Source organism: Cupressus sempervirens, chromosome 3, assembly GCF_028749045.1.
Source record: "Cupressus sempervirens isolate cs-2001-9-10 chromosome 3, ASM2874904v1, whole genome shotgun sequence".
NCBI classification, from domain to species: Eukaryota; Viridiplantae; Streptophyta; class Pinopsida; order Cupressales; family Cupressaceae; genus Cupressus; species Cupressus sempervirens.
In genome coordinates, this window is record NC_143120.1 from 157826035 (window position 1) to 157844827 (window position 18793).

At 36.6% G+C, this 18793-nt stretch overlaps 1 protein-coding gene across 4 annotated transcripts in view; it reads right to left on the minus strand.

Annotated features, from left to right (window-relative positions):
• KU70 (ATP-dependent DNA helicase 2 subunit Ku70-like protein) overlaps positions 1 to 18793 on the minus strand; it is a 291039-nt gene that overhangs the window by 83562 nt on the left and 188684 nt on the right. For all 4 annotated transcript variants that reach the window (XM_089818793.1, XM_089818794.1, XM_089818791.1 and 1 more), the window contains one exon: positions 16831 to 16978. In XM_089818793.1, the coding sequence (XP_089674919.1) occupies positions 16831 to 16978 (148 nt within the window). The remainder of the gene's footprint in view (positions 1 to 16830; positions 16979 to 18793) is intronic.

The window sequence follows — 18793 nt, forward strand, 5'->3', positions numbered from 1 at the left end:
ACCAAAAGAAATTGCCAAGGAAACTAAGTCTTCAAAACTGCCCACTGCATCCTCCTGGATATCATCAATGCCAATATGATCCTGGGACTCATCTGTACACACTGCAAAATATGAAAGATTATCAACACATTCCAGCAATAATGGTCGACTGGATATATGAACAATGCCCAACACCGGTGAATAAAAACTAATACCAACATCGGAAAAGCTGTTGGCACAAGAAAAGACAACACCGTGAAATCTGCTAATCAAATCCATGATAGCACCCAAACAATCACTGCTACCAAAAAGTGATAAAGATCTCCAGTCAACTAAATCCCAAACACCAATATAACAATCTCGAATCCATATCCGTAAACTAGAATCAGCTGGTAACTCAAGCAAACTCCTCACCTGAGTAATATGACTAGTACCAACTAACTCCACATACCTGTCTGATATTGTCCCTGTATCCTAGATGTGAATGCAAGATGAACTCACAACACTATCAATGACCACATATGATCCGCCTACTGCAGAAAGTTGAGTATCAGGAGTGCAAGATGAAACTAAACTCAACTCCATGCCATGCTTATCCCCATGTCTCTCCCAGTCCTGTAATGCCAATGGAGTATTTACCAAAGAAGCTTGAGTGTCCTCAAGCTCGCGAGAAAGCTTGTCAACTTCCTCCTCCTTCCTCCTCAAGGCATCTGAATAGTCTCCGACAAGGCTAAGAAGATGGTCACGATCTAATAGAAGATGTAAATAACTCAACTTCATCGTTCCCATTCCTTCCCTAATCGCCTGTAAGTCAACACAAGAAGACTTTGCCTGAACTCCCTTGTGTCTACCCTGTAACTGAATCATCTGAATGTGATCCTCTATCATATCCCGCATCTTGTCATGATGAGATAATGAAGTCACAATACTGTCTTCGCTCACCTTCAGCTGGCTGGACAAATCATGTGAAGTACTACCAGCCTCAACCTCATGTGACGAAGCATCTATCTGTGCCTAGTACTCTCTCTCAGCAAAGTCATGAATGCTCAATGTCTGCTCATCTCTACCAGGTATCTCACCATCATGCACAACAACATCCTCATAATCATCATATGAACCCACTATGTTGTAGTCACTGCCTGTTGGAACTAAACCATCCCGAGTACCTGTGACATCACCCTCTGACGGCCTGTATACAATTGTCTCAACTTGAGTATCAAGTTGATCGTTATTATCAATTAGCGTAATATCCTTCACCACTTCTTCCTGTGGCTGAACTGAAACCTCTGACTGGTTGCAAACTTGTTTCTCGAACTCCTCATTAAGCTTCCTAGTAACATCTCTCACTGTATCAATCAATGCTTTGCGAGAAGATTTGCCAAATCGAAATCCAGTCGACTTATCCACCTTAGCTGGGTCGGACAGCCTGTCATTTATATGGTGGTGCTTAACCAATAGTTCAGACATGTTATGCCTTATTTTCCTAGGTTCATCTTGAATGTCTGAATAGCCATCCTTTCCACAATTCCGACTCTGGATACTGTGTCTATCAATTGTCGAAGATTGTGTCCTTAGAGACTTTGTACTGTACCTGTCCATTCTGGATAAAGTAGAGTGCTGATCATTCATGTAAGTCGATTCTCACCCCACAGGATGGCAAGAAAACCGCTCTGATACCACTGTAATAACCCCAATAGGTTATAACTTCTTCCAACACCAAAAATCTTTATACTTCAGTAGATCTAGGTCAACCTTCTTATATTTGAGACCATATCCAATAGTACCCTATAGGTACATTAACATATGTTTTGCAGCAACAAGGTGTATCTCACATGGTTCACACATAAATTGACTCAAAGCATTCACTGCAAAGCATATATCATTTTAAGTGTTAACAAAGTAAATCAGAGATCCAATCATCTATCTATAAAGGGTAGGATCTGCAAATCTGGATTATGTAGCTACCTCTTTTAACTTATGTAGATTGCTTTCCATGGGTGTGGACATCACTTTACTATTTGACATCCCAAAACTTTTCAGCATATCAATAGTGTGTTTTCATTGATTCAGAAAAATAGCATCAGGTTTCTGTTGAACTTCCAAATCTAAGAAGTAGTGTAAAATACCCAAGTCCTTCATATCGGATTCTAAAACCAAGTCCCTTTTGCATTGAACAATAAGATGATCCTCTCTTGTAATTAGAGGGTCATCAACATATAGGATTAGTATTAGCATATCGCCTTTGATAATTTTAAAATAAAGATTTGGATGTGCAAGATTGTTTGTGAATCCTAGACCCGCGAGATAGTTGTCAATCCTTTCGTACTAGGCCTAGGTAGCCTACCTAAGTCTGTATAGTGATTTCTTCAATTTGCATATGTGAGATGTTGCATTATGAATCACATACCCTTCAAGTTGTTCTAAATGGACTTCTTCTTTGATAGTCTCATTCAAGAATGCAATTTTTACATCAATCTGGTGTATCTTTCAGCATTTAGCTACTGCAATAGCTATGATTGCTCTAACAGAAGTATATCTAGCAATCGGTTGAAATGTTTGTTACAATCAATACCTTCCTTTTGAGATAATCCTATGGCAACAAAATGTGCTTTGTGTTTCTCTATTATGAAGAGTTGGAAGAGAATAAATTTCTATTTAGGCCTAGGTACTATATCCAAGACATCATTTTTCAAAATGGATTGATAAACTTCTGTCATGGCATCTTTCCATAATTGATGTCTAACAACTTTTGATACACTAGTAGGTTCTAAGTTCATGATTTCGCTCATTAAGGCCACATAGCTTGAGAATTTGTTAGGCCTCTTACTTTCTCTAAAAGTTTCGTTGGGTGCTACAAAGTTTTAGCGTCCTCAACAATTTTTCTAGCCCAAAGTGGTCTTTTTCTTATTGCTAATGATTTAATTTTCCTCTTGATGCTCCCTCTAATTCTCAGGATTGGTTTGGTTTTCATTTGAGGTTACAACTGGGTAATCCCTTTGAATCTCAGGAGTAGAGCCTTCCTCCATATTTTTAGGTTACCCCTTAATTTCTAACTCATTTGAACTCTTTGCCCTTTTGAAGGCAATGCCTTCCTCAAATATGACATCTCTGCTAAATTTTATTTGTCTTTGTCCAAGTATATAGATCTTGTAGGATTTTGAGGTTTCACTATAGCCCATGAAAATTCATTTCCTTCTTGAAGGGTCTAGTTTTGACCTCTTTTCTTTACGCACATGAAAATACACAGGGCAACCAAATATCCTTAGATGCCTTATGTCATGTTTTAGACCAGTAAAAGCCTCTTGAGGAGTTTTATAATCAAGGTGTGAATAGGGACATTAACTTTTAATCATACATCATTGATTTTGCAGCCTCTACAAAGGTTATGTTTTTCCTCTTAGCCACCCCATTTTGCTAATAATTATAGGGTACAATAAATTCTCACTTAATCTCGGCATTAACACAAAATTATTTAAAGATTTCTAAAGTGTACTCTTTCCCTTTGTCGTTTTCTAGTGTTTTAATTTTCTTTCCAAAGGAGTTTAACGTTAGGGATTTGAATTCCTAGAACCTTATAAGGATCTCTTCTGACTCATTATACTTAAGAAAGTAGATCCAAGCTTTTTTGAAGAAGTCATCTACAAAAACTACATAATGTAGGGCACCTCCCATGGAGGGGGTAGACATGGGTCCATATAGGTCATACTGGAATAATTCTAATAAATTTTTAGTTCTACTCAAACTGTTTTGAGAAGATCCCTTAGTGTTTTACCCTAAGGCACATCCTTTACATGTCCCACTATGATTTGGATTTAGTTTGGGCAGTCCTATCACCAATTTTTCCATAGAGGTTAGGGCACGAATGTGAATATGCCCTAATCTTCGATGCCAGATGTCATTGGAGTCAAAAGTTTCATGAATGTGTGCTTGTTTAGATTCAGTGCAAAGTTTGTATAGGTATCCTTGTCTTATTCCTATAGTTTTAGCTTTCTTATATGACAGTTCTTTGGCCATGTCAGAACTTTTCCATCCATGAAGGTGACCCTATAACCATTATCCTTGTCTTATACCTATAGTTTTAGCTTTCTTATATGTAGAGTTCTTTGGCCATGCCAAAACTTTCCCATCCATGAAGGTGACCCTATATCCATTATCTTCTAGGGCGGATATTGATACTAATTTTCTTTTAATTCCAGGCAAAAATAGTACATCTTTTAGTTGGATAGTGATACCTTATTCTAGTTTGATGGTACAAGTTCCAAGCCCTTTTACAAGGTGTGTAGAATCATCCCCAATGGTTACCTTCATTAGTTTCTTCCACCATAGCATCTAGATGTTCACAAAATCTAGTGATATGTCTTGATGATCCACTATCAATCACTCTAGTGTTGAATTTGTTTGACACGTGATTTGATTGTGCTGAATCAAATAAGAACTTCTTAGAATCATCTTTTGTATTTGATTTTTCAACATTAGCATAGGATGCTTGTTTCTTTGTCCTATTAGGCCATTTGACAACATAGTGTCCATATTGATCACATCTAAAGTATTTCACTTGCGAAACAACTCTTCTTTGCTTGGATGAACCTTTCCATGAAAGTTTATTTTCCTTCTCACTTGCAAAACATCTCTAACTTATTCATAATGTCACATAAAGTACAGCGAACATAGACATGATGTCTACGCTCCTTCTACACAAATGTAAGCTTGCATATCTCAAATTGTCAATCATTGTTGACATTGAACTGATCAATAAGCTGCAATATAAAGAATCTGAGCCTACCTGCAACTATAGAACCTATGTTGACATTAATGACAAAACCTGTCATTAATATAACATGTCTGCTACATGAATCAACCACTCCAAATGCCAACAATCTCTCCTAATCCTAATGTAAATGAAATCAAACTTCTTATCAGACTGATTCTGTTTTAACAATTTCCAGATTTGAATGCACTAAGTTTTCTTTTATTGCAGGTTTTGATCAGACATTGCACTTTGAAGGTATTGGTTCAGAATATTATTTATGAATTGCAAATGTAATTAAGAGAAAATAATGTCCGCAAATCTAAAGTGTTGAATATCCTGGAAGAGAATATTTGTTGATTTCCATATCTCTCTTAGACTTATCGGCAGGGTATATATAGTGTTTCCAATAGTCATATAATTAGAAGGTTTGTCATGAGAGGACATGTCCATGGCCGCTCATGACAAGATCTTTCAATTAAACCAATGATTAGTACTAACATTAATCAGGTCTGTTTATACATAGCCAATAATTTCCTTAGCAAATCGCCAATCTGCTAGAGAATTTAATGAATCATTGCTTGATCCATAAGGGGACTTAATCATGCGATCATTATTTGATCTATATATATATATATATATATTAACTCAAGAGATCACATTTTGATCTAAGTCAAGAGAGAACAAATATCATCAGAATCTGGCGACTTATTTAAGTATACTCGATCATAGAGTTTCAGATCTAGATATCAAGATGATAGATTTGTCTTCAATTTTCTATGACGATTACACATGTTGAGCATAGCAGTTGTGTATGTATGTACACATATCAGCTTATATAGAAAACTTATATACATACTTGCATGCACACATGTGTAAGCATTACAATCTATCATTCTAATATCTGGCCGAAGCTACGATGTATCAACACCCTACAATCTCCCCCTTTGGCATTGATGGCAACGTATGGTGAAAGTCCATTTGTCCAAAAGTAACATCTCTCCCCTTTACATAATATCCTAAACATATATAATCTTCCAACTTCTCATACACATACCTTCCCTAATGAAAGGTTTTTCACATAATTCTCTACCCCTTTGACACCAACAACAAAGGGTGTCATAAATGTCAAGTATCAACATTCTCTCCCCCTTAGATGATAATCTCTTATAGCTGACCTCATTCCTTAAGAAAGATATACAATCTCGCTGATCAAATAGTTGCTTTGGATCAAGTCAGTCTTCAACCAAAAGCAATGTCAAGTCCCAACAAATATTGTTACAAAAATACGATCAAATAAGAGCTCTCAAATAACTCTGTACCATATGACTCCTCTCCCTAAGGAGTGGTACCAATGTAATAACCCTCCTCAAATCTGCCCTCAAAAAATGCTGATGAAAGCTCAAGGAATTTCATCAAACAATTCACATGCAAGAGATGTATGACTGATATAGTATTTCAGCTAGCTTCAAATGACTTTTTCTTCAATTTGCATCAATGAGAATCTTGTGCTAGAAGACTACAATGGACTACACAATTACCTAACATGAGTGTGCTACTAATTTTGACAATAAGCAGTGCATATATATGATCTAAGCATGAGAAATGAACACCTACAGCCAACTGGCATTTTTACAAACAGTTGGTATGCAAACTAACTAGCTGATAAATAATGATATTAAATTGCTTAAATGACACCAGCAACTATTATTTTCTTAATTGCAATGAAAAATACAATGCTCATGAAATATGGCCAAGACTTTGGCATTTACATGGATTACAAAATGATAATGCTGGTATAATGCACACTTACAGCTGAAAGCTTATAACACCCTAAAAAGCAATACTAACAAAAGAACCTGGTCGTAGATGGCTGTAATAATTTCCTTCAATGCTGCCCCTTCTGCTTTGCTTTTTTCAAACTGCTTTTTCGGCCCGCTTTTTTGGTTCTACTTTTTTGGACTGCTTTTTCCGTACCCACTTTTTCACTTGCTTTTTCGGACTACTTTTCCATATCTGCTTTTTCGGATTGCTACTATGTTGAATCTCAAGACCATATCTTTCAATGGTGTCAAGATTTCCAGCTTGAAGGGATTTCGTCCTTCAAACTATTGAGACATAATCTCCAGAAAATTTTCCAATTTCTTTGATATTTCCACCCATGAATAAATGAGAGCTATCCTCTTTCTTTTAATCCCTTCCTCACTTGCTCCACACTTTCGTCTTGCCAATGTGGGATAATACATGAGTTTTAATATTACTTCTTTTTTTCCTTTTACAAAGTCCATGTATGTACTCAAAAGGGGAACTCTTGATTTTATTTTTTACAAAGTGACTTTATAAAATATTTTATAATTCAAGTCATTTTATTAAATTAATTAAATATAAAGTTACCTTTTAATATTTATTTATTTGATAACTTTATAAATAATTAACTTAATACCACTTATTTATTTAATTAAAATAATGAATTAGTCATCCTCATAAAATATTCATTATTTTGGACAACCTAATTAATTAAATTAATTAAATCAAATTGCCTCCAAAATGGGGACATGACAGTCCGCCCTTTCTGAAATTGCTTGTCCCCAAGCAATGGCTAAACAATAAACCAATCAATCTGCCTGGATCCCAAAGGTAGTCATGAACTATACCATTATTAATTAACATAGGCTCCTGCAATATCCTCTGCAATATAACCAAGAGGAATCCATAATCAAACTGACAATTACAGCTCAACCAAACTCCAAAATCACAACTGCCACAATCAGAAACCCACGAGACACAAACTCTTAAAACATCAAAACCCAAGTAAAGTGGGCAAATCAAGCTGCCAACACAGTAAATACCATCAACGCATCCCACTAGCCTATACGGAATGTATAATCCAACTTTGCAACAATGGTGAACGCTCCCGAATGAAACTGTACCACATATGGAGAATCCACACACTGTACACCTCCTGCAGTCAACACAACTCTACAGATCACCGGCCACTGTCTCATAACCATAACTCTCATTTACCGCTGATGGTGAAAAGACATCACAAGATAAATAGCAAAAAATGGAACCCAAACCAAATTTGTCTGCCATCAACTCCTCAACACAAGGATCAAATGCTAACTGATGTACATACCCTGCAGTATAATGTTGATAAAAAGAACCAACCTCAGTCAACAGCTCACCATGAACAAGTGATACAACCCACTGTGACTGATCACCAGCTAAGTCAGGAGATGTCATAGCCAAAGGAGTAGAATCAATAACAACAACTGCTGAAGCATCACTCCCAAACTCTTGCTCTAGGTCATGTATTATCAAGCTATCAACCACAAAACCTATTGCCATGTCATGCCCATCACAACTCTCATCCTATGGCATCAAACCATCCCATAACTGATGACAAGCACTAGGAATCAAAGTATATCTTTGTATCATCACCTCATCAACATGGTCATCAAAGGTAAATTGATGAGCATACCTCACAGTGTAATGCCGATAGAATGCGCCAATCTTAGTCAGTGGCTCAGACTACAACCCAGATGAAACTAACTGCAATCGATCACTAACCAAGCTGGAACTGACTACTACCTCCGAAGACATCACCAAGGGAGTAGTATCATTAGCAGGAACCATGCCAACTGCCGGCTCACCAACATCACACATGATCTTTGATACAACATCTCTAGTCTCAGTGCCATCAGTACTAGACGCCACCACCATGTCAGGCATACCACAACAATCTGCTGCAACACACAACTCAACTGAACCTGACTCTAGTCAGAACGAACCCGATATGGCAATGTTAGTATCAACGATGGATGCATCCCCATCTCCACTGTCTCTGACAATCTCGACCATGGACATTCCGGATCACCAGACACCACAACTTGTGACTGTACAGAATCAAGTAAAGACTACAGTCGCTCTAACTCCATGGTCACCTTAGCCAAATGGAACTATGACTACTCGAAAGCCAACTGTGTACTCTCAAGAATCTCAGAAGTCACCTGGAGCTGCTGAGTAAGCTCACTCACCTCATCTTCCTTGGCCAATAATGCTTCGTATGTTGTACTCCCCCACTCCATAAGATAATATCTGTCGGCTATCAACTGCATATAATTCTGTCTTAGAATCCGAATAGCCTCCCATAAAGAGTGGATCTCCACCAAGGAAAGATAACTGCCTCCCTGCTCATTACTAGTAGGAGAACCCCATCCATAAATTGCTAACAACTGACGAGTAGCATCGAAATGCTCGCAAACGATAGCAATGTCTCGCTCACTAACTCTCAACTGACTAGACACATGATTGTGCTGGCTGGTCAAACTCCTATACTCTACCCCTGGTACACTGTCCAAAGGAGTAACCTCATAATAGCTATCGTCTGTAATACTGCCATCCAAATTCTGCAGTCCAACTGCTGAACTTGTATCATCAAACGGAGTGATTGAAGCATCAACATAAACCTCCGTATCAAAGGAAACTGTTGAGGAGACTAAATCCTCAAAACTGTCCACAACATCCCCTTGCGTGTCATCTGTAATAATCAGATCCTGGGACTCTTCTGTAAACTTTGTCATATCCTAGAGATCATCAACCCATTCCAACAAGAATGGTCGACTGGATACATGAACAATTCCCAACAAAGGTGTGTAAAAACTAATTCCAGCATCAAACAAGCTGTTGGCATGGATGAGAACTACACCTGGCAAACTACTAATCAAGTCCATGATGGTGAAACAGATACTACTACCAAAAAATGATAAATATCTCCGGTCAAAACGATCCCAAGTACTAAGATAAGGATCCCAACATCTAATCCATGAACGGAAACCAACTGGCAATTCAAGTAAACTTCTCACCTGAGTAATGTGAACAATACCAACCGACTTCACGAACCTGTCTACAGTCTCTGAATCCGGAGTGTGAATGCTAGACGTACTCATATCATCATCAACATGTGACCCGACTGTAAAAGGAAACTGAGTCCCTACTATATGCGCTAACTCCCGAACTGAACTCACCTCAAGACAACGCTCGTCCACATCTCTCAAAATCTTGGAGAGCCAACTTCATTGCCTCCATGCCTTCCTTGATCTGCTATAAGTCGTCACAAGAAGAACCTGTTGTGACTCCTTTCTGTCTCTCTTGCAGTTGAATCATCCAAATGTGATTCTCAATCAATCCATGTATCCTATCATGATGGGATAAAGCCGTGACAATATTCTTGTCCCTCGTCTTCAGCTGGCTTGCCAAACCAAGTAAAGAGCTACTAGCCTCTATCTCATCTGAAGAAGCATCTAACTATGGCTGATACTCACTTTCTACAAAGTCCTGAATGCTCACTTTTTGATCAACTGTACTATCCTCAAACATGACAGTATCCTCAACTGCTGTAACTTCATCCAACCCAACTACACTGGAATCACTATCTGTGTCAATCACACAATCCGGTGTGCCTGTGATATCACCTTCTGATGCAACTGGCTCAACCTGCACAACATCTGTAACCCCTTATGCCTGTGAAGATGATGCAGATAAACCATTACCTGAAGATGTGCTAATGTCTCCCTGTATCAAATCAACATGTTTGTTAAACTCCTCATACAAGTTTCTGCTTTTCATAGGGAAGGTACGATCCTTAGGCCTATCAAAACGTTCAATCAGTCTCTCCTTAAACTCCACATATGAGGTAATGTGTGCATGACCCATAGTGACCATACCATGATGCCCCCACTCGTGTGCTAACCCATCTAGGTGAATTGCTGCATACTTAATAGCTTCTTCCTCAAGCATAGGGTTCATTTGAAAGTATGTGTCAAGCCTTTGAACCCAAGCTCTTGCTGTAGACTTCCCCGAGCCATCATAATATGGTAACTGAAGTTTCCCTACTTTCTTCCGTAGCTCATAGCTCTGGTTCCTGTCATGTCCACGTGGCATATGCTTCATCTGCACATCTATATACTCCCTAAAGGTAATTGCAGCAATAAAATCTGGACCTCCAGCTTCCCAATCTCTCCTCAGTTGGTCCTGTATATCAGTGATCTGGGGCTCTGGTACGGGCTGCTCTGGAGCTCTACGAGGAAATGTGGGAATAATGGGTCTCGAACTCACTGTCCTAGTTTGCTGGGGTGCATGACCGAAATTGTTCCCAACTTGTTCGCCTCCATTATGTGTCCCATCTTGATTATTACCACTCTGGTTATTACCATTATGATTATTTCCTCCACCCACATTAGCATTCAACCCCATTTGACAAGCCATCATCTGCATCATAAGCTCAAATCTCTGACTCTATTCTTGTGCTCTTTGCTCTGTTGATTGCTGTCCCTGTGCTAAGGTGTCTAATAATTGTAAGAATCTTTCCTTTCCTTGATCTGGACCGGCATTCATTTTGTCAAACATTTTTCTCTCTATCTGGCTATTCCAAATTCCCTATAAGACCTCCACAAGATGGCAGGACTTATAGCTCTGATACCACTATAATAACCCCAATAGGATATAACTTCTTCAAACACCAAAAATCTTTATACTTCAGTTGTTTGACATTTCGTCAAACACTTTGCAAGCAAGCTCTGATACCACTGTAATAACCCTCCTCAAATCTGCCCTCAAAAAATGTTGATGAAAGCTCAAGGAATTTCATCAAACAATTCACATGCAAGGGACGTATGACTGATATAGTATTTCAGCTAGCTTCAAATGACTTTTTCTTCAATTTGCATCAATGAGAATCTTGTGCTAGAAGACTACAATGGAATACACAATGACCTAACATGAATGTGCTACTAATTTTGACAATATTCAGTGCATATATATGATCTAAACATGAGAAATGAACACCTACAGCCAACTGGCATTTTTACAAACAGTTGGTATGCAAACTAACTAGTTGATAAATAATGATATTAAATTGCTTAAATGACACCAGCAACTATTATCTTCTTAATTGCAATGAAAAATACAATGCTCATGAAATATGGCCAAGACTTTTGCATTTACATGGATTACAAAATGATAATGCTGGTATAATGCACACTTACAGCTGAAAGCTTATAACACCCTAAAAAGCAATACTAACAAAAGAACCTGGTTGTAGATGGCTGTAATAATTTCCTTCAATGCTGCCCCTTCTGCTTTGCTTTTTTCGAACTGCTTTTTCGGCCTACTTTTTCGTTTCTGCTTTTTCGGACTGATTTTTTCGTATCCGCTTTTTTAGCCTGCTTTTTTGGTTCCGCTTTTTCGGACTACTTTTCCGTATCTGGCTTTTCGGATTGCTACTATGTTGAATCTCGAGAACATATCTTTCAATGACGTCAAGATTTCCAGCTTGAAGGGATTTCGTCCTTCAAACTATTGAGACATAATCTCCAAAAAATTTCCCAATTTCTTTGATATTTCCAACCATGAATAAATGAGAGCTATCCTCTTTCTTTTAATCCTTTCCTCACTTGCTCCACGCTTCCGTCTTGCCAATGTGGGATAATACATGAGTTTTAATATTACTTCTTTTTTTCCTTTTACAAAGTCCATGTATGTACTCGAAAGGGGAACTCTTGATTTTTTTTTTATAAAGTGACTTTATAAAATATTTTATAATTCAAGTCACTTTATTAAATTAATTAAATATAAAGTTACCTTTTAATATTTATTTATTTGATAAATTTATAAATAATTAACTTAATACCACTTATTTATTTAATTAAAATAATTAATTAGTCATCCTCATAAAATATTCATTATTTTGGACAACCTAATTAATTAAATTAATTAAATCAAATTGCCTCCAAAATGGGGACATGACAACCAAGCATCACGTCCAGATGTATGAATGTGCTCTGATTGTAGTGGACTGATGCATTCCTGCATCAATTACTCTTCACAAGGAAGGGTCATCACCCCAAGCATACTTCTAAGACATCAAAGGTGCCTGGACTGATGCATTCCTGCATCAATTACTCTTCACAAGGAAGGGTCATCACCCCAAGCATACTTCTAAGACATCAAAGGTGCCTGCAAAGACTTAGTAAAGGTATATGTGACTTGCTCTTTTGTACTCACATATTCGAATCTTATTTCCTTTTCTGCAACTTTTTATCTCAAAAAATGATATTTGATAACAATGTGTTTAGTCTTTGAATGTAACACAAGGTTCTTTGAGATGTTTATAGTACTTGTATTATCACAATTAATGATCATAGGTTCAGAAAAAGTTAAACCAGTGTCCTTTAGCATCCTTTTCATCATAGTAGTTGATTACAATTGTTTGTTGATGTCACATTTTCTGCTTTTGCAGAAGATTGTGGTATACAACATTGCTTCTTACTTAGCCATGAAACCAATCTTCCTCCTAGGAAAAATGTACCTCCATTTGTACTTTTCTTGTCATTGACATATCCTGCCCAATCTGCATCAGTATAAGCATATAATGTAAAATTATTAGATCTATCATACCATAAACCAAATTCTAATGTTCCTTTCAAGTATTGAAATAAAAATTATTGTTGTCAACTTAGATTCTTTAGGTTCTTCTTGATATCTTGCCACAATACCAAGTGCATTTGCTATGTCAGGTCTAGTGTGCATTAAGTATTGTAACCCTCCAATCATAGATCTATGCCTTGTGTAAAGAGTGTTAGGGGAATCATCAATAGTAGTCAATTTACAACCTATAACCATAGGTATCCCACCTGTTTTGCAACTCTCCATACCAAACTTTACTAGTGGTTCCTTAAGATATTTAGTTTTTAAGATGTAAAGATACCATCTTCAACCTGAGTTATTTGCTATCCAAGAAAATATTTCATTTCTCTTATCACAGACATCTCAAATTCACCTTTCATTTCCTCACAAAGTTTATTACTTCATCATTTCCTCAAAAAATAATGTCATCAACAAATAGTTCACTAATCAACAAATTATCAGAATTAACTCTCATGTATTGTTATCTACACTAGCTTTATTAAAAGCCAAATGCAACAAATGTGGTGTAGGCTGCACAAGCTGAGAACCAGATGCAAGACAAGGATGAAATTCTAAATCAGAGCATATAAGGCATCAAAATGCATTTAAAACGTTTCGTTATAGGTGTGTGAAGTCGTTTCTACAAGTGTGCTTTGGTTTTCAATAAAATCTTATGTGTGGTGGCAAGGACAAGGTGGCAACTTTATAAGCACACCTTGCCTTTAGCCGCCTGGCAGATGCTTTTGTCCAATTTTGGCTTGTTTGATCAATCATCAGTAGAATAGAGTCATTCTTTAGGTGTACAGGTATCCTAGTAAGGTCAGTTATGTCAAGATGCCAAAAAGTTGCTAAAATGGAAAACTTGCATGATTGCAACTTTTGGCAACCTTGCCTTAAACCTTGTCTTTTTGCTCTGAACTTGAGGGAGTTATTATACAGTCCTCCTTGATGTCTTGTTGGGTGTTTCTTATCAATATCCACCAAAAGGATGGGAGCCATGGTATCAAACAATATTTGGAATGCAATAGTACTGTTTTTCTGAAATCTTCCATTACTTTTTGTTGTTCTCTAAAAGTGTACAGATCCGTATGAGGTCCTTTATTTGGAATAGTGTGTGCATGTTTTAGTACTCTTTTTTGGCTTCCTAATGCAACTGGTTTGAAGTCTTCAGACTTGATATTAACAAAGATATCTCGATTTCATTCCCTTATGGTCCAAAATGCTACCCACTTTGAGGGCTTATCATTTAAATGGATTTTTTTTGAGAATCCTCCACTAGTCCTCTATGGTCTTTGGGAGATCTCAAGCCCTATGTATGTAATCTTATTTCATGTATATCATATGTCTTGTTATGCAGGCATGTGCAAGAAATTGGATGCCCTAGGTGAGCAATTACATGTGGTCATCTAGAGCACAAATAGAGGAGGCAAGTTTATAATTGCTGTATGATGTTCTAGGAGCCCAAAATTGTGAATCTAGAGTCATTTCACGATCCCTGAGAGGACCCAAGTGGTTTGGGACTGAGATCAAGCAACCTAGGGTACTTGTTTCTTTGTGGAGGCCTAATTAGGCCTAATACCTCAATAAACATACTACTATCTGTCGTGGTTTTGAGATAATGACATTTGATACCCTGCAGAGCACTGAAAAGGGTATCCAGGACCCTGATTTAATTGTCTGATCCTTTGGCGAATCTCAAGGAAAAGCAAGAGGATCAGCATTAGGAGGGCTAGTTGGGAAGTAGGACCAAGTTTGAGATAAGCCCATTTCAAAGTTGTGGGTACTCCCAAAACACCAAAACTTATGAACCCTAAATATAACTAAGTGATTCTAATCATCTCACATCCTCATGCACAGTAGAAAGGTGAGTCCCCTCCTTAAAGTTCAAAATCCCCCTACTCGGGTTAGGACACTTTGCTGAATCAGCACCATCACATAGATTGAAATGACTTGAGTAAACTCCCAAAGTTTCGTTGACTCTAGAAGCTTGCATTTGATGGAAATGAGCGTGTTAAATTGAAAAAGGCTTGCAGGATCCTGGCGATGCTTTCATCCCTTGATGCACTTTAGTGGAGTGAAACATCCTCCTAAGGTTTCCAAGGTAGAGCTCTGCATCATTTTTGGCATCTGAGTTATTTGCAATCCAAGAAAATATTTCAGTTCTCTTATCATAGACATCTCAAATTCATCATTTATTTCCACACAAAATTTATGACTTCATCATTTCCTCAAAAAATAATGTCATCAACAAATACTTCAATAATCAACAAATCATCTGAATTAACTCCCAGATATAGGTTGCCATCTACACTACCTTTATTTAAACCCAAATACAACAAATGTTTATCTAACCTCACATACCAACCTCTTGGAGCTTACTTCAATCCATAAAGTGTTTACTTAAGTTTATATACCATGTCTTCTTGCTCTGTCAATGGAAATCCACCAGGTTGCTAAATGTATACTTCTTCCTCCAATTTTCCTTTCAAGAAATCTGATTTAACATCCATCTGATATGCCCTTACTTTCTTGTTAGCTACATATGCCAAGAATAGTTTAACTGCTTCTAATCTAGCCACAAGAGAAAAAGTGTCTTCAAAATCAATACAAGTCTTTAGCAAATCATCTCTAACTTATCCAGAATATCACAGTACAGCAAACATAGACATTATGTATACACTCCTACACAAATGTAAACTCAGATATCCAGAAATGTCAATTACTGCCTGCACTGAATTGATCAATAATGCACAATATACAGAATCTGAGTTTGTCTACAACCATAGAACATATGTTGACATCAATGACAAAAGATGTACCTGAATCAACCACTTTAAGTGCCAAAAATCTCTCATATCCCAACAAATTTCTCCTATGGGGTTTTCCAGATAACAATATACCATGCTACTGAAATTTTTTACATTCTAACTTTTACCTCTAACAATAATCTTCAAGCTCCCTCTGCCCTCAGAACAACTAAACCATCACATCGTGATAGTATATCTTTGTCTTAGTTTTGTTGATTTTGTCCTTTTAATAACCATAACCACGTACAGTATAAGGTGGTGGCTAATGGTTGCAAATATCATTACTCTTTATAGGCTAGGATGTGTACCTTATAGTACACATCAAGACAACAGCAAATGATGATCTCTGTGAGTACAAGAATAAGCACTCTTATTTTCTCATAGATTATTTTCCCCACTCATGCCATGTGCACGTCATACAAGACCCTCATGTATCACCACAATATCAACAGAAGACAATACACCAATCAATTCTTGGGATATGTTGGTCAATTACAAATAACAAAATCATTTTTCAAACACTTCATAGCATCATATATTAACAATTAATAGATACTTAATTAGAGTAGAGATTTTTTTTTGAAGCCTGCTCATAAAGGCTTTTTCCAATTGTCCATGTAGATAAATGAAACAAAATCAATGTCATGTTACTCTTTTGAAAAACTCATTGTTTACTCCCTTCTGAAACAATTGCAGTTCGTTTTTATCCATTACTTTTCAGTCCCTTTCTAAGGTCCATTTCACATATGTAACATTGGACAAACTGACTTGAATCTAACCGTCCCTCTAGTTTCTAGTATAAGAAATGGAATACTTATGAGCCGATTGTACCTCATCACTAGGATAGAGAAAAGTTGATGGCCGTAGATTATGGTAATCCTTTAAACAGTGTAATGGCTTGAAGCCTAAAAGACGTAAAGGGACACTGGTCACTTTTCTAATTTCTGACAGCTCATCAATAGAAAATTTAACCTTCTCACTGCAACCAAAGGGAGAAAATAATTAATCCATGACTCCATTCAAATAGATGAAAACTACAGTCACATAAAGCAAAAATTTTTGCATCAAGAAATGGATAATATCAAATCAGATTGAATTACGAAATAAATTTGAATGAAACATGAAGACAAAAACATTCCAATACAGTTAAAGCAAATATGCCAATTATATGATTATGCCAAAACAAAAAGTGTACCATGAGGTTTGTGTCTCTAGTTTTGCTTATAGTCTAGATTATAAACTTTCAATGATACTGCCATTAAATCAGCTATCTCATTGAGTATCCATGAGAGCAGCATTCCTCAAATAAAAAACGAGGCATTTGAAAACTCATCTATTGTCAGTTATCTCTTCTAGAGTAGTCTGAAACATGAAGACAAAAACATTCCACTAAACAATAGTTTTAGGAACCTTCCAAAACCAATAAATCAAATAAGCAATAACCAATTTATCAAATTTATTTAAGAAGATTAAGTCATCTACAATTGTTCTTGAAAATTTGCACAAGAACTCTGCAAGTACTCATCTTGACAGAGAAAATAGTGTGCAAAACATATTTCTATAACAATTAATGAAAACGCATCTCACAAAACTCATGTATCTTGCCATCAGTTCCAAGCATTACACAACAGTGCTAAATTCAGAAAATTCATGCAATATGGGACAAATGTTCAAACAGCTATTGTCCTATCTAGCCATGGCATGGTAGAGTTTTGTATTGTCCCCTTTATTTGCAATTAACGATTTAACTAAATGTTAAAAGTTAAGTAATCAAAAAAAAAAAATTTAACGACAACTTATACTAATTATCTAATAAGATCATTAAAGTGACTTAGTTTATGTCAACAAAGTATTATAAGGGTTGTTTTATTATTTCCAATTTGCAAAAGTTAGATATTAAAAAAAAAGGAGAGGGAAATTTGAAAAGTCTTCTGGAAGTTTCATCTGGGATTTATAAAAAAGACATTTTCGGTCTCATTTTGGTTATCCTTGGTTTATTAGTTTCTTGGAAGAGCTCCGAGAGATTCTGCCTTTTCAGCAAGGCCTAGAATGGAAACTTCTGGGTTTAAGGAATCAGATGAAAACCCAGTTCCATTTCTAAGTTAAGTTAATCTACGATTCACAATTGCACTACAATGTCCAGAATGATGAAGGTTTCGGCAAGTGATTTCTAAAGGGTTTTAACAGATACGTATCAAATTTGTGAAGTCATTTCTAGTGACAAATTTCAATGATTTATTCTAGTAAGGTTGGCAGAAAATGAGAAATAAATATAATATTTTAGCTAATATTCTCGTTAGCTTGGCATGGCTATGTGAGAAATGAAATTTGTTTGTGATGAATAGACAAATCGAGAGTTTTTTATGAAAGGTATTATTAATGTTTAAATTAATATCTCGCTGTTTCATTTGGATGCCATGGGCAAAGAAAATCAATGGCTGGGTGTTTCCTTTAATGCTTGCAAGTATTTGTAGTTTATTCACAAATATTATATCAATGTCTTCTTTGGCATAGTTGAATAAATAAAATCAGTACAGATGAATAACCAAGAAATGGGATAGCTAATGAATCAAGGAAGAAAAGTATATATTCTTCTTCTTTTTTTAAATCCTCAATACATCTCCAAACACAAAACATACATGCTACAACATCATTAGATTTTTAGCACCAAATCATTCATCACTAGAGGACACAGGTGTAAAATGTGTTCCATCTACAATAATGATATATCAGCCACAAGACTATGACTATATTGCAGAAGTGGAAACAAAGTATCTTGCAGCAGTTGTATTTA